Genomic DNA, 17,506 nt, shown 5'->3' on the forward strand with positions numbered 1-17,506 from the left:
AAAAGTCTCACTTCAAACTTTATGCGTTCAATAATGACAATATACTTTTAAAATTACGCTAAGTTCAAAATCAGAAATTCAGTTGCCTCAAGTCTTGCATAGATCCTCAGGTGCTGGATGAATCGCTTGGATGTAAAGACAGTTAGGCAGCAAGAAGCCCAGGATTAGTTCCATTTTGGTGGCTGGAGGACGTACAGTATATTTATAGCCAATTAAGTCTTCTGGACCAGCAGACGGGCTCTCGACTGTTCTCTGTCTCAGCTGATCAATCGCAGCACACGCTGCATGCTGATTTACTACACACAGTTCTTGACTCACTGAAATGAACATTTATCAGCTGCTGCATGTGACGTGTGATTTTTCAGATCTTAAGCTGATATAATTGGACAGTGTGATTCAGCAAGACTCAGGGTTGTGACTTGGCCAAAGCCACAGCATGAGAAAGTTTTTTAAGTAGTCATGAGAAAGCCATATTGAGGTGAGCACATTTGCAGCCTCTGGCAACAACGCTTCAACGCTTTCACAATGTTCATCTTCTAAGAGATACTGATGCCAAGAAACTCAACATAGTATTAATTTTTGCCTGAGGTGGATGATCATATTCAATGCAATTTACATTTATTTGTATAGTGCTTTTCACAATAAACATCGTTTCAAAGCAGCTTTAAATGCTACTTTTACTTTAGTTGCTACGTGTGTGTGTGTGTGTGTGTGTGTGTGTGTGTGTGTGTGTGTGTGTGTGTGTGTGTGTGTGTGTGTTTTTGCACCATGGTTTTCATTGTATTGGCAAAATCAGCTGAAACATTATTGAAATTATCAATATGAGACATGAGAGTGAGTACATTTTGGGTGAACTATCCCTTTAAGATAATCCTATTGTGATAGTGTTTTGGCATACTTGTGTTAATGGCATTTTGTTGACCTGTTAATGTGACACACTCATGTATATGAAGCAATCTGATCATCTGTGATGTCATGTTGGGTGCAGTTCACACTCACTGCTATTAGCAATGCATAATAAAGGATAGTAGACTTGGCATTTCCTGGGGATCATTTAACATTTGAATATTTTCATACACAAATGAGCTGATTTTAACACACACATGCACACCTTGTGTATGGGTGTGAAAGCAGCAGTGGTCTTTGCAAGGTAATACAACTCGTCTTCTCATATTTGAGATGGTCAGTTCTTATATTATTCAGCTTGTCATAAGATTACATTTAATACTCTTCATTCCCACTAGCTTTAGCGCAATTGTAGGATGTTGTTCCCTTTCGAAAGCTACAATCGATGCTGCGCTGCTTAGCGCATCGGGAACGTCTTTAATCGTGACCTGCTGTGAATATAGTGTGTAAACACGTCGATGAAATCGACCGGAAGTAATATAGCCTCGGTCGGTGACGTCAACGGCGCGCACCCGCGACGCGAGGCTATAATTAGATGAGCCGCAGGTGCATCGTCAGGTCTTTTTTCTTCAGAGATCTCTCTGTGTTTGGTGTGCAAGCATTTATCTCCTCTCTATCTACTACAGATCTTTGTTAGGAGTTATTTAGTTTATCACTGACAGTGTGCAGATTTTCTCTTTCTCATCTCTCTACGATCTAAAAAGGAGAAAGAGAAATGTGTCGACGGAGTAAGCGCTGTGTCCCTCCATGTTCTCGTCCTATGTCAGAACTGGATACACAAGCTTACTGCTTTGTTTGTTTGGAAAAGAGCATGCTGCCCTTGCGTTTGAGCATGGTGAATTCGAGCACAGTGGAATGTTCACAGTTAAAGTGCTTCGCGTTCGCTTTGCTTATTTCAAAGGGGTGGCACCCACAATGCGATTGTGGGGCTCGCGTGTCGATCTGGCTGAGAAGCGAGAGACGGGTGCGTCCTTTTCGCTCGCTCTCTCTCCAGATCGCGATGTCCTTTTGCCTGACTACCGAAGCGTGCCTCGGCGCTTCTTCGGCTCGGGCAGAGGACATTTAATCTCGTGAGTTTGCCGCCTACGAGCGTTCCTCCCGTGATAATAAAAGGAGAACTGCTCGGGGCGATCGTTCGTGCAGTGGCCAGACTTCACTGATCACAACAAAAAGACACTCAAAGATTATAAATAAAGATGTAAATATAATATATATATTTATACATGACGTGTCTTTGTGCCCTCGACGTCGACCAATTCGACTATCGCAGGTGCAAAGGCACGCGATTATATGATGCTGTCTCAGATTGGAGAGACGCGCGCGAGCTTTCTCTCCCCTGGGATCGTATTATCACATGCATTTTCAGCGGGTCAGGCTGGTACTGCGCTGTACACTACAGGCATACCAGGCTGATTTTATGAAAGATTTAAATACAGCCTGTCATCCAGACCGTGTCTGATTGATATTTGGCTGTATTTATTGCTGATGAATTGAATGATGATGAGAAATCAGATATTCAATGCAATATATCAAATGCTTGTAATAATTTATTGTCTGGCTGTTCTTTGGCCACATTTAATTCTGAGGGATTAAATATTGTAAAAGCCATCTAAAAATATATATATTATGATGGACTTTGAGAGTACCGACTCCGAGCACTTCTCTCGTTATGATAAAGCGTGTGAGAGGTTACTCGAGTTGGTGACTCGTGCAGTGGCCAGATTACAGCTAGACTGTCCTCCTTGAGGATCTCCATGACGTTAACTCGTGCATGGGGAAAACCTTATTCTTTGTGCCCTTGACGTCAATTTATTAGACTATCATGGGGGCATGTGCATACGATGATGCGCCAGTCCGAAGAGACGCTCGCTGGCTATCTCTTCTCTGTGGCTCATCGTCATTTAAGGTGTCAGCACTCCCCACCAAGCCGTGTATAATGTCATCCACGCTGGTGGGGGTCAGACTGGTGCTGCTCTGCACACTATGGCAGTGTTGCAGACGTACCAGGCTGATCTGATTTAAAAAAAAAAAAAAAAAAAAAAAAAAAAAAAAAAAGAGGGCTCAAAAGCAGAGTGTGGCGAGTTGCGTTCCCCCTCGTAATGACTGGGGACCGGTTTGTCGCGCTCAGCAGCCTCATAATATACCAGAGACAGAAATCCTGAGTTTTTTGTCCCAGGTCTGTGGGGGTGTGCCCCTCCGGGATAGGGCATGTAAAATACATCAATCAGCTCCTACCTGACACCCTCACGAAACCACTGTTACATCCCTGCCACCTTTGGTGATTCAGGGGGTAGCGGTGTCCAGCGAAATGTTGAAGGTTCTGTTGTTTCCTGTTATCGCCCAGGACACAGAACATTTAACATTCCCCCAATTCGAAGTATTAAATTTGGTACCCTTTAAGAGACTTTGGCAGTGTGAAAGCTACTGCCGAGTATCTCTTTTTGTGTCCTAAAGACAGTAAAAGGAATATGTTGCCCTCCTCGTTTTAACGGTGTGTTCCCACTACCATAAAACAGAAGTATGCGCATCTGCTGTCACAAGAAAGAAATGGGGGACTGCGTCTGTTTTTAGATCTTTGAGGCTTGAACCGTTCCGTCAGAACGCTCAAGTTCAAGATGCTAACTATCAAGTAGATCGTGTTGCAAATTCAACATCATGATTGGATCTTCACGGTCGATCTTAAAGACGCATATTTTCACATAGAAATATTGCCACAACACAGGAAGTTCCCGAGGTTTGCTTTTGGGGGCGAAGCCTACCAATATCGGGTTCTTCCATTCGACCTAGCCATGTTACATAGACGATTGACTGATACTGGCACAGTCTCAGGAGCTTGCGCTTTCGACATCAATATCGATCCACGCTTCTCTCTATGGGGTTGAGTTGCAACGCTAAGAAGAGCGTTCACTCTCCAACGTGCTTGGGGTTTAAATGGGACTCTGTCACCATCGGGGGCACAACTGTCCCCCGCTTGTCAAGACCATTTTTTAACACCCTAAAGCAACATCTGGCTAGGTCAGGATAGGTCTCATGGCAGCTGCGTCCACAGGGATCCCTCTGGGCCTTTTGCACATGAGACCACTTCATTTGTGGCTCAAATTCCCCAAGGGCAAATAGAGGCAAGAGCACGCATTGGGTGCTTTGTGTCCTTTCTAAAAATCCATGTTTATGGTAAGTCACGCGCTGAACGCTTCGTGTACTTTCTAAAGTCCATGTTTATGGTAAGGGTTACGCGCTGTAGCTTCGTTCCCTTTCTACGTGGTTCAGACCCCGGTTCCTCACCTTGGGTCCCACTCTTGGTGCGTCTTCTCGTCGCATAATGCTAACGACAGACGCCTGCCTGTCGGGCTGGGTAGCGGTCTTAAGTGATCGTCCAGCCCAAGGGTTTGGGGAGGCATCATCTTGACTAGCAAATCAATTGCCTCAAGTTGATGAAATATGTATTTCTGGCCCTGAAATACCTTCTCCCTCAGTTGAGAGGCTGTCATGTCCTAGGCTGTCATGTCCTAGTGCTAGAGCAGCAGCCTCTTACTTAAAATCACCAGGGAGGTCTACACTCACGCAATCTGTACAGAATAGTGAGGCAGATTTTCTCTGGGCCCAGGAAAAGTTCCTGTCACTCAGGGCAGTGTACATTTCCAGGGCATCTGAATGTGGGAGCAAATTTACTGTCCGGACAGAAATTACCAATGGGGGAGTGGAAATTCCACCCAGATGTAGTAAAACAGATCTGGATCAGATTTTATGAAGCGGAGGTGGACCTCTTCGCCGCCCAGCGGACAGCGCAATGTCTCCTCTTCTCTCTGAGTCACCCAGCCCCCTGGGTCTGGATGCGATTGCGCACACATGGCCCAAAATGCGCCTGTATGCGTTTCCTCCAGTGGCTCTGCTCCCAGGAGTTCTAGCCAGAGTTCGCCAGCAAGGGTCTTGCCTCTTACTGATAGCGCTGCGTTGGCCGAACAGAGTATGGTTCTTGGAGATATTTCTCTCCTTAACGGCTCGCCATGGGCGATTCTGGAGAGGAGGGATCTTCTCAGGCGGAGGGTACGATATTCCATCCCAGGCCCAACCTGTGGAATCTTCATGTTTGGCCCCTGATGGGTACCAACTGAGGGACACTGGGCTTTCGCCTGCCGTTATTGGGACCATTCTATGTGTTAGGACTCCCTCCACTAGAAAGAGTTATGCCAACAAATGGGGTGTCTTTGAAAGGTGGTGTGTTGTACATAATGCAGATCCGGTCAACTGCCAGATTGCTTCAGTTCTGGATTTCCTGCAGGAAAAATTATCAACAGGTACATGCCCCGCCACTCTCAAGGTTTATGTGGTCGCTCTTTGGCTTGCCACGCCTTGGTTGACGGGGTGCCACTCGGGAGACATCCTCTGCTCGCTCGCTTCAATATTGGGGCCAGATGACTGAGGCCTCCCGTAAGAACCAAAGATCCCTTCGTGGGACTTAGCAATAGTCCTAGAGGGTCTGGTTGAGACCCCCTTTTTAACCTCTAGAGTCAGCGTCTGATAAACTTCTGACCATAAAGATGTTTTTTTCTTATGGCTATAACCTCTCTAAAAAGAATCGGGCACATGCAGGCTCTGTCAATATCGCCACCCTGCTTAGACTTTGCCCCAGGAATGGTGAAAGTGATTTTGCATCCTCATCCTGATTACCTGCCTAAGGTACCATTCTCGGCTGTACATCCGGTCACTCTAGAGGCCTTCTGCCTTCCACCGTTCACAACGCTGGAGCGGGAGAGATCTCACAGACTGTGTCCAGTCCGTGCCCTTCAGGCCTACGTCCACCGCACTAGCCAGTGGCGTAAGTCAGAGCAACTATTCGTTTGTTATGGGGGCAGCAACAGAGGTGCTGCCGCCACTAAACAGACCATGTCACATTGGGTCAGGGATGCTATTGCTCTTGCCTATGAGGCGCGCGGCCAAGCTTCGCTAACGGGTCTAAGGGCTCACTCCACCAGAGGGGTCGCCTCCTCTGCTGCCTTGGCAAGAGGTGCCCCCTTGCAGTTTGTTTGTGATGCGGCAGGCTGGTCCTCTCCGCACACATTCATAAGATTTTATAGTTTGGATGTTCATACCACTCCGGGCTCTCACGTCCTTGAGTCGACATCGCAAGCTAATGTCTAGGGCTTTCCTACGTTTCTTGTGAGCACACCTACACAGCCGTAGGGAGTCCAGACACCTTCAAGCACGGCGGCGTGGGTATTCTCGTTCCCAATGCGCTAAGCAGCGCAGCATCGATTGTAGCTTTCGAAAGGGAACTTCTCCGGTTACTTAACTGTAACCTTGTTCCCTGAGAAAGCGGAACGAGATGCTGCGCTACTTTGCCGTGCTGATGATGTCCCAGGACTGCTCTTCAGACAAAATATCCTGACGATGCACCTGCGGCTCATCTAATTATAGCCTCGCGTCGCGGGTGCGCGCCGTTGACGTCACCGACCGAGGCTATATTACTTCCGGTCGATTTCATCGACGTGTTTACACACTATATTCACAGCAGGTCACGATTAAAGACGTTCCCGATGCGCTAAGCAGCGCAGCATCTCGTTCCGCTTTCTCAGGGAACAAGGTTACAGTTAAGTAACCGGAGAAGTTTTGCTGTTTTCTAAGTTCAATGTGTCCAAGTTGTGTTGCCATTTACATTTGTTCCCCATAATTTAAATTTAAGGATGAATTAAATATTCAATTAAATCTAGATACTGTACATCAATGTATAAATCAGGGCGAGCTGATTCTTAAATTCTGGATTTTGTTCAACGCTGAGCAGCTAGTGTTGTGTACTTGTTAAGGTAATGTGATTTTGACTTTGTTTTTAACAATGTGACTGTTTTCTTCAACAAGACAACTTCAGAGGTTATCGGGGGGATTGTTTCCAATCCTCTTATAAAGCGGAGCTGTCTCAAGATGGCAATAATACAAATGACAGTATACAGGGATAAGACAAACATTAGTCCTGTAACACTATCCACCAGTCAGATGGAGCATCCTCCGTCCGAGCCAGCTGACAGGTGTCCGTGCCTCAGTGGTTAACTAGTGCCGTGTGAACCGCTGTCTCTGTGTTGGCCGCTCTCGCAAGTGAACTCAATTGAGCTAAACAAACTGATGCGCAGGCAGCAAAGCCATTTCTGTTCTGTTTTGTTTTTTTCGCTGCTGACACTGTGCTGCATAAAGTTCAATGCACATTGAGGGTACTTTCCATATTCATTGCCATTCTGTGAATCTTGAGTAAACCTTAAGATAAAATCAACCCCTTCTTGACCCATATTAAACGTTAACAAATGAATCTAAGGCCTCATTTCAGCCCAGGATGGAAGCATGATTATGGACAATTCTCAATTCGTCATCCTCATTATTTCAGAGAAGTGTCTATTTACAATAAGTGCAAATAGCCCGCCTTGTTGGCAAATGCTATTTACACTAACTCTGCCTACTGACGTCTTGTTGGGCCAGACAAAATTACGGGAGACGCTTGAATGTTTACAGCAGTAATAGTGTAGGGGTAAGGCTCGTGGCAGAAAGTTCTGGCGCAAATCGACCTGAGGTTCGAATTCGCCTTTTGCCGAATCTCTCTCGTCACATCTCTTATCAGATCGGAAAAGGCATTTATTTTCAATAAAAATTAAGAAAATATTCCAGAAGTTTCTAACGTGTGTTTATCAGTTAGGGGTAATTTTAGGGAGGGCTTTATTGCCCCAATAAGGCCCATCCATTTAATAATTGTAATAAATATAACCATTTACATGTGTTATTATTACATACAATGTAGGCTACAACAACACTGAGGTCCAAATAGTATTTTCTACTATTTAGAAGTATAAATATCCTCTAACTACTACTTACACTTATTGCAATGAAAATAGTATTTTTACATAGTGTAAATAGCAGATTGCTAAGAAATGCTGTTAAGCATTAGTGTAAGTAGAATCTATTGCTATTTAAATGTAGTTTAAACCAGCTATCGCTACGAAATATGCTACTTTCATTTAGTGTAAAAAGAATCGAGTTGCTATTTGCACTTAGTGTGAATAGCACTAAGTGCTTAGTGCAAATAGCCGCTGCTTTATTTCAAATCCCCTTCTGAATCGACCTGTGCCTCACCTACATTTGCCTCTTGTCAGTCATAATGTGCATTCATTTCCACATGCATGCTCACAGCGCACAGCTCTCTGGATCATAACCAAACCTGGCAAAAAATGAACATCTTTTCCTCAAATTAATTGCAGCGGTGAATTGTGTGTTATGCACATAATATCAGGAAACGTGGGCACTGGGTAAATGTGTGCACAACAGAATCTTAATGTAAAAATGCTTAAAAGAAAATAACCTAACCTGGTCCAGGGTTTTTTCTGCTTCCCAAATAGTTCAGATTTCTATTTTCCTGCCCCCAAAAAATGTACAAATAAAATAAATTTGTATAATGTATACTGTTATCATTAACTAAAACCTAAAACTATTAAAAACAATTTCCGTTAATTGAAATAAAGCTGAAATTAAATTAAATATAAATATTACAACAACTTAAACTTAAAAAACTTAAACGAAAATTATAAATGTTATTTTGGCAACTAACTGAAGTAAGTTGAAATACTACAATAAAATACTAAAAAATAAAACAAAAAAAGTGTTTGGTTTGGTTTGGTATTTACACAAAATCTTTTTTAATTTGATTCATGATAAATGATTTCAACACATTTAAATTGGATTAATTTAATGCCTTGCACATTGCCAAAGTGCCGTATAGTGCCCTATTTGTTATATATAGGTGCCCGCAATGCACATCAGACTGATAACTGGCAGTCTCTGAGACATTACATCACTACAGTGTCTCAGACACACACTGCAAGGACTCAATTGGGTACTGAGCTTTAATTAGACTTTTTTAAAGAAACATGTCAGGTTCCTGTATGCTAACTTGTGGGTGTCTCTCTCTATCTCTCTTGGCAGAAACAGGACAGGAGCAGGGCCTGGATCTGGAGCCACCTGTCCGGATGGAGGAGGAGAAGGAGGTCATGGAGGAGAGGGAGGTGGAGGAGAGAGTGGTAGAGATAGAACATCCTCTGCCATGCCTCACTGAATCTGACACACAAGGCATTATCAAGGGCAGAGATCTATTCGGATATGTCGGCATTGAGGCAGTCTTGGACCAGATGAGACGCAAAACCATGAAGGCTGGCTTTGAATTTAATATCATGGTGGTTGGTAAGTGGAACATTGGTCTGATTTAGTTGAGAAAAAAAAATTCAGGATATGTCCAGTTTGTATTTGACCAGAAGAATATCAGGCCCTTAAACCAATACAAACCCGTCAGAGCTGATTTCTTAACCATACATTGAAACTTACAATTTCCAACCGCATGCATAGGGCCTACATAACTTCACACCTCTGTTTTTTTCTTTGCTCAAAGTGTGAACTTCAACTCGGGTAGTTTTTGCCTAATAAGCTATTTTTAGATGGGGGTCTTTTAGCCAAGACTAAGATGAATTTAGAACAGATGAGGCGTCAAATAAGGTAAAAAGCTCTGTATAAAATCACAGAGTATGGTTTAGAAGGGCTGAAGTGGGCAGGAAGACCGTTCAGACTATATAGTTCAGTCTATAACAGGGAAATGATGTCATTGGCTGTTATGGGAAAGGTTTAAACTCAGCTCTTTTCAGAGACTATATGTGCATCACAAATTTGCGTATTTATTCATTTTCACACTTTTATAGTACGAATAGTGCGAGTGATAGTAATCATATTGCATTTTATCTTTTTTTAAGTTTCATTAAGTATTTTTATTAAGTCAAGAGAGATATGAGGATGCAAGTGTAACGAGGTTCGTTGTTATGGGAAGATGAGAGATACGAGACCGGTGCGTCGCGCAGGTGTCGCTCATTATCAATCACGCCACCGGCCTCGTGCAGTTCTCCCACAACCCTCGGCCTCGTCCTGCTCGACACAGCAAGATTGTGCAGAGCTTTAAAAGTGAAAAGCTGAATCTTGTACATACGTGATATTTAACAGGAAGCTAGTGTAATTGATAAAGAACAGGAGATATGTGCTCTCCAGGTTTCTAGTAATTATGCGGGCGACTGAGTCCTGGACCAACTGAAGTTTATGGAGAAGTTTGAGAGGTAGCCCAAATAGGAGAGAGTTACAGAAATCAATGTTTGAAGTAACTAGAGCATGTACAATAATGGCTGTGGTATTGGGTGTAAGGAATGTTCCGTAAGTGGAAATATGTGGACAGAGTGACATTATTAACGTGTGTTTCAAAAGACAAGCTACTATCAAGGATGAATTAAAGTAGTGTGTTCTTCACACTGAAAGTTCCAAGAAAGAAAAAGTGCACTTTAAATATCTGGATGGTGCACTTATTATATTAGACATCATAACATGACAAAATAACCTTTTAAACCTTACGGATGGTTGAGTACATAGAGCATTGTATAAGTGCATAGTGTATAGCATATTGACATTTGGCACACAATTTATTATGCAGTTGTTAAATATGTTTATTTATTAAAGGTGGCTTATTTTATTAAAAACAAATATGATACATGTTTCAAATAGGCTGTAGGTGATCTGGACAAAATTATATGGCCATATCTTTCAGCCTTTTCACAATATTCAATATACAGTTCAATATTTATCTATTTGCTCTGCAATGAAAGTTTTTTTTTTTGAAGACGAACCATCATTTTAAAAAGATCGTTTTACTTCATTTATAAGTGACAAAATAACAACACACAGTATGTATACACGTCTATTTAAATGTTTGAGGTCAGTCTATTTATTTATTTAACTTTTATTTTGCAGTGATGCATTAAACTGATCAAAAGTGACATACATTGTACAAAGTGTCATTACAGAAAAAAAATCTTTTGAACTTCTAAATATTTCTTGAGCAGCAAATCATCATATTAGAATGATTTCTGAAGGATCATGTCATGTGACACTGAAGACTGGAGTAATGATGCTGGAAATTCAGCTTTGCTATCACTATACATCTATACATATAATATATTAAAATAGTTATTTTAAATTATAATAATATTTCAGATTTTACTGTATTTTTATCAAATAAATGCAGCCTTGGTGAGCATAAAGGCAATTTTTTCACAAACCTTGCACATTTTATTAAAACATCTATATCTTCTTTATTGTGAATATTTGATATAGTCAACCCTAATTACAAAAAAAAAAAAATCTTTGAAATAAATTCACGAGAATACACTGGTTTTGTCCAGTAAGGGCCCTCTGAACTGATTAAGTCTTCTGAATAGTCACATATTTAATGCCAGGTTACCCACTTTGGCTGTACTCTGCCGACCCAGCAGAGCATGCTGGTATTACTGTCTTGGGCAGTTACTGGACATCTGCCTGATTCAAACTGGCCACCTTTATTCAAGCCTAACCAATCAGAGTGCTAGAGCCTCCCAAATCCCCCTGTGCTTCTAGAGAGTGTGGGTAAGCATGCAGGAAGGAGGAGGACCAGGAGGGGGTGTTGGCTGAGTGTGGGCCTTACCTAATTAAATGGCAAGGGCTATTGTTGTGTTGTCTGTGTGCTGGGAGGCAGGGAGGCAGGGCCAGGCTGGAACCAAATGTGGCTCAGAGTGTTCTCCAACTGGGCCGGCCAAGGGAATTTATGATGGCCCCAGCATCACAAATTCAAGGCCATCCAGCTCTCCAGTGAGAACCATTCTTCTTTTCCACTTTTTTCTCCCCCCGGTTTTTTTTTTTGTTTTTTTTTGTTTTTTAACCAAGCTGCCAGGATTTCCACACTCCCTTGCTTGTTGCTTTCATTCCCCTCGGTGGTTCTTCCATAGTGTTAGTAAAAAGGACATTTTGCCAAATCCTTCAAAGGCTGCAAGTCTCATAGAGAAACACAGTATCAGCTGTTGTTCCACAACTGTGTACAAACAAACAAATTAAAGCTAAAACAAATTAATGCTGAAATGTGTAGTTTTTGCACCACTGGACTCGTATGGAAGTAAAATAATGCCAAATGTTTTTGAAATAAAAAAGCCTGTTGAATTGCACTACTTGAAACAAATATGCATTGCATTAACTATGCTTGCATTTTTTTAACGCATTGTATTTTTAGGGCTTGCATTTTTATGGGCTAAAATTCAACATGGTTGTATATTTAAGCTGTGAATGTTTCAATTCAAAACATTTCAAACACATTTTCCTTAATAAAAAATTAAATAATCTATATTCACCTTTCATATTTCACTTCCAAAATATTCAAACTGTTTAAAAATACAACCTATAATATTCAACAGGCAATTTTCGGTCCACTTTATTTCGCTTTACAAATTCACTTCCACAAATTCAGTGGTTCAAATTCGACAGTAAATTCAACATTGATATCCAGGAACGGCAGGAAAAGCAGTAGATTACCGAGCATAATCTAAAATGTTATGTAACATTGAGGAAATGCAGAAATGATTTTGAAACGCACACCAGCAGCTACATAGAAAAAAAAAGAAAAAAAAGGTTTTACCATCGCGTTGGCCCCTATGCTCCGCATATAGCGCATACCCACTTTTTGCACCACTGACTGTAAGTCATTGTCTTCCAATGCTATTGAAGTTAGAAACGTGTATACTAATGTCGTATGTAACTTTAGATACGGTCCCTAAATGTGCGAATGTCCAAAGTCAAGCCAACTTTATAACCAGTATATCACGCGTGAAACTTTGCACGTTAAGTTCATATTCTTAGTCCGTCTGCTTGCCTGTATCCATATAGTACAGCCTTCTCAATAAGGTGTGAGTTTGGTCTTTTATATAACTTATAGTCCATTAAGATACGTTAAGCGTTTTATATGTCAAGCAATCCAGAAGGGAAACCCAGTAGTCTACTGCAGCACATCACCGCGATATAAAGTTAAGGCAACTAAACAACCAAGAGAAATATATGTCTACCTCAAATGTAACATTTGTTCTGTGCATCAGCATCGGGGGAATAACATTATAATCTCGTTCACGTAGAGAAAGATGCATGTAGGCTACACAGTACACAGGGACCGTGAAGACACTGACTTAAACATTAAAAACAGCCCTCATAATAATCACAAATACACTTACATTTCTATAAATCAGTTTTTATGAATGAATGGCTTGCTCACCACCTGCTGGTGAGGTTAACTAACAGCAGATGGAGATTATGCTCGGTAATCTACCGCTTTTCCTGCCGTTCCTGGATGTCAATGTTGAATTTACTGTCGAATTTGAACCACTGAATTTGTGAAAGCGAATTTGTAAAGCAAAATAAAGTGGACCTAAAATTGCCTGTTGAATATTATAGGTTTGAAAACAGTTTGAATATTTTGGAAGTGAAATATGAAAGGTGAATAGGATTATTGAATTTTTATTAAGGAAATTGTGTTTGAAATGTTTTGAATTGATATAATCACAGATTAAATATACAACCATGTTGAATTGCAGCCCATAAAAATGCAAGCCCTAAAAATACAATACATTAAAATGCAAGCATGGTTAATGCAATGCATATTTGGTTAAAGTAGGGCAATTCAACAGGCTTTTTTATTTCAAAAACATTTGGCATTATTTTACTTCCATAGACTCGCCAGTTACAAACTGTTTTTCCAAAACCATCCTGCAGCCCTGTTTCCATGTCATTTTTCGCACACTCCGGTAGCCCCATCCCAGGAGAATTGGTCTTCTTTTTTTCTGTAAGTAATGAAAATTCATACAACAGTCTCATTTCCAGCATTTACTGATACATTTAACTTTTGACAGCTTCAGGGCTTTTGAAACTACAGATCGTAATTACACAATTTTGTATCCCTGCTTACAGACAATTGGATTGAGCCCAATGCATTATGGGTGTTGAAGTTTCCCTACCTTTTTGGCAAAAGGGAACATCACAACCCTTTTCCCTAGTCAGTCAGCACAAGATTTCTAATGCATAGACAGCCAAGTTTTCTTAAAAGCACATCGTGTCAGCGTTGACCTACCCCTTTATATTCTTTTTTGTATTTATAGCATTCGGACAATATGACAGCAGTGTAAATTACATTTTCTTTACTTATCAGTTAAACCTAATAATATTTGTATGATTGGTTTTCATATTTTAATACTGAATGTGAGTCTGGAACAAATAAAACAATAAATCTATACAAAACATCAGTGTTAATATGTTTAACAAAAAGAAAAGTTTGAAAAAGGTTAGAATTTGAAGAAGAAACACCCAATGAAACACGCCATAAATACATTTCAGCTTTAAATATGATGCTGTATATTCTCTCAAAGTGTGTGGGATTGATATAAGGAGGAAATATGACAATAGCAGTCTTCACCTGTTCACATTTTGGCCACTTGGATGCTTTTCAGATTGAAACCTGTTCAGTAAGTAGCAAACCAAAGGCATGTTAAAGCATATCATTTTTGCTATTAATTCTACAGAGTAAAAACAGCTCTGGTTCAGTGCTCACTTCCCCAAATTCTGACTTGTGACCTGCATGAGTTTCCTCCTTGCCTCAGTGAACTGTGTTAGTTACAGCATTTGTATTGTAGTAAGTATGCTGGTGCTCTCCATGCCTTAGTTTTACTCTGGACATGCATCAAAGGTGAACCTCTCCCTCCCTTTCTTGGTGGAGACAGGTGTGGAAACAGTGGCAGTAAAAGAGGAAAGAAGAAAGAGCTGTTTGACTCACTCTCGACACAATGTACAACTATTGACAAATAATTGACCTTTTATTTAGTGCAAAAGACTTTTATTTTAAACAGGGATTGTTTGTATTTGAATCCATTTAATGGTTGTAGATTTCGGTTTGTATATTTTGCTGTTGCCTTGGCAATACATTGTAAATTGCAAGGGCAGGGGTTCTGACAAGGGTGTGTTTGGTAACACTAGCATGTATTAGCTAACATGACATGACAGCGAATGTAAACTTGACAAAATACAGGAAGAGGAGGAATTGTGCGAAAGCAAGATATACACAACAGGATGAAATTGCAGGGACGGAGGAAACTCTACAGGATGAGTTTGGTCCGCTACGCTCATCTGTCCACATTTTCCTGCCCTGGGGTGCTCTTATCCGAGAGTCGCACACACATATGGTAGCAGTTGGAGTCTGTTGGTCTGTGTAGTTTGTCCTCGGTTGTATAGGTCAGGACCTTTTAGTAGCCTCTGGGCTTAAACTACTGCGAGTCTCCCAGTTTCCCATAAGTCAAGTAGCAGTCTGCTCCCAAATAGTTTAGCATATTCTGACATTTTCGATGCAGTCAATACATTCAGCTTTGTTGTCGCCCTCAAGTCGATGGGGCTTTGTAGATATTGTGTTCAAAGAAAAAGCCTTGTAAACTGCTTTTCAAAGTGTCTCAGGGGAGATGTGTTCTTCACCATTTGAAATGCTTTTGAGAAATCAATCGGAGTTAAACACATATGACACTGGTAAAATTACTACTTGCATTTGTGGAAGTTTCTTGTGGTTGTGGGTAAATGACAAGTTCTTACAACTCAGCATTTCTGGGTGAATGTGTCAATGCATGACTCAGACAAGCACCTGACTAGGTCTAGCCTTTATTATTTTCACATTGTCTCGGCACAGGGTCCTTTATAAGATCATCAGTACTTGTACCGATTCCATTTTTTGCAAACACCTGAACCAAATGCTGTTTGGTTTGATTAACAGTTACAGTCCTTGATTGTGCATTAATTGGCAGATGTGGATGTACCACCACACACTCTAAAGGTACATTCACATTTACCATTACTTGGCAAAATTTCCAGTTATTTTTTCTGAATAAAAACGTATAGCACCACAGGTGAAGTCTGAATCATGAATGATTGATTCATATGACTCATATGAATTGGTTCTGTCTCGTATCAATCAGCGTAGTTACTCACTGGTTGTTCATATGACAATGTATACACAGAAAAGTCGGTAAAAATATGGTGCAATGTATCATGTTAATATGAAGAGATTTTCCTTATTTATTTTTCACCGCAAACTTAACGGAAATAAATAAATAAAATTCTACACTGTCCAAAATACAAAAATAATTGTTAATGATATCGTTAAAGAACAAAATTTAAGCTATTTAAAACTTCTGAATCTCCCATCCCTATTGAGCAGGTACAGTATGTGTGACTACACTGAAAGCTTCAGGAAGCCCTTCTTTGCTCAGCCACTGACTGAACTGTTAAATCAAAGAGGCCCAGGAGGACACACAACGTGGGTTGTCAGTTCCTCATAAATTTGATGTCAACTGCCTCCCATGGTAAGAGGCCATGGCGTAAATCCATCAAAACCTCTGTTGAGGTGGGCAATGATGGAGGGGCCAGATCTTCCCGGCTCTGTCGTCTATCTCTGTCAAATCGTTTCATCCATTGACAGCTTCCCGAGGCGGCCAGGCCTCTCAACAGGTGCAAACGGAGCGGCGAGAGCGTTTAGCACATTCTCCACCCCTGCCCTGCGAAAGGGAAGCTGACTGGTGGGCCTGAGGGGCCCTCTGAGCGAGACAGAACACACACACTGCTCATCATCAGCACTCAATACAAAGCAGCTCACATTAACACAGCACATGTCCTTTGAGGCAATGAAGGTGGCCCCATAGATTTACCCTTATTTGAGTGAATTGAGATGGCCCTGATAAGGCTCACTCTCTGGTAATAGCTTCCTCCCTCTGATCTGATCTCCGTGAGGACTAGTGTGAAAGAGTCATTAAGTGGAAAAGCTTCCCAAAGCTCCCAACGGCGTGGTGTTGTCAGTGTGTTTGGACACCCACCAGATAAGACACTAAAGCACTTTGCCGTGGCTTGACCTGGTCTTATTACATCACTGATGATTTGCAGTATCAAGGGCTTATGTAAACCCTAGAGGCCTGTGCTGCCTGGTCATGTGATATTTTATGACCTCAATTTTATGTGTGCCATCTTATCTGTGTGCAGTAATAAAGTTTTATCCCCCCTGCTAATGCTAAGCAAAGGTCGTCCTGCAAATAAATGTGCTCAGGGTCTGCTACATATGCAGTTAATTGTACTTTACTGCAGTTTACAAACAAAAGTCATTAAATCTATTCTTTTTCTCATTGACAGGTCAGAGCGGTCTGGGGAAGTCGACGCTCGTAAACACACTCTTCAAGTCCAAGGTCAGCAGGAAGTCCTGCACTCCTAATTATGAGGAGAAGATCTCGAAAACTGTCCAACTGCAATCAGTCAGCCACAGTGAGTATTGACAACACACTCACAACACACTTCTTTCTTTACAGATACCCAGTCACACACCTGTCACACCCACGGGGTCAAGGATTAGCTGGTTCACATAGCCCTGTCAGCCCCTCCTGCTAATATCGTAACTACGCCATTTGGACCCAATAAACATCTTTGAACATTGATGGACTTTCAAAATTGTGCTTTTGTCCTAAACAGCCGCAACAGGACATTTTGTCAATAGGTGTTTTTTTATTTTATGTCCCTCCTAGGAAGTATTGGGAGTTTGGGAGTCGTAACTAGAACATCAGTTGCATTCAAATAACATAGACTCTCCCATCTGTGAAGTTGACCGATAGGAGCACAGAAGCTCTTCCGTACACAGCTTTCAAATTTGGTCAAACGAGAGAGAGAGAGAGAC

The 17,506-nt window shown here is 41.4% G+C and overlaps 1 protein-coding gene across 2 annotated transcripts in view; it reads left to right on the forward strand.

The window, feature by feature from the left end:
- Window positions 1-17,506, forward strand: part of septin12 (septin 12) — a 70,486-nt gene that overhangs the window by 40,658 nt on the left and 12,322 nt on the right. Inside the window, exons 3-4 of one of the 2 annotated variants that reach the window (XM_079629378.1) lie at window positions 8,863-9,117; window positions 16,972-17,100. In XM_079629378.1, the coding sequence (XP_079485504.1) occupies window positions 8,863-9,117; window positions 16,972-17,100 (384 nt within the window). The remainder of the gene's footprint in view (window positions 1-8,862; window positions 9,118-16,971; window positions 17,101-17,506) is intronic. The other variant, XM_079629379.1, reaches the window with a different exon arrangement.

The sequence above is a fragment of the Phoxinus phoxinus genome, assembly GCF_949152265.1.
Source record: "Phoxinus phoxinus genome assembly, chromosome: 1".
NCBI lineage: Eukaryota > Metazoa > Chordata > Actinopteri > Cypriniformes > Leuciscidae > Phoxinus > Phoxinus phoxinus.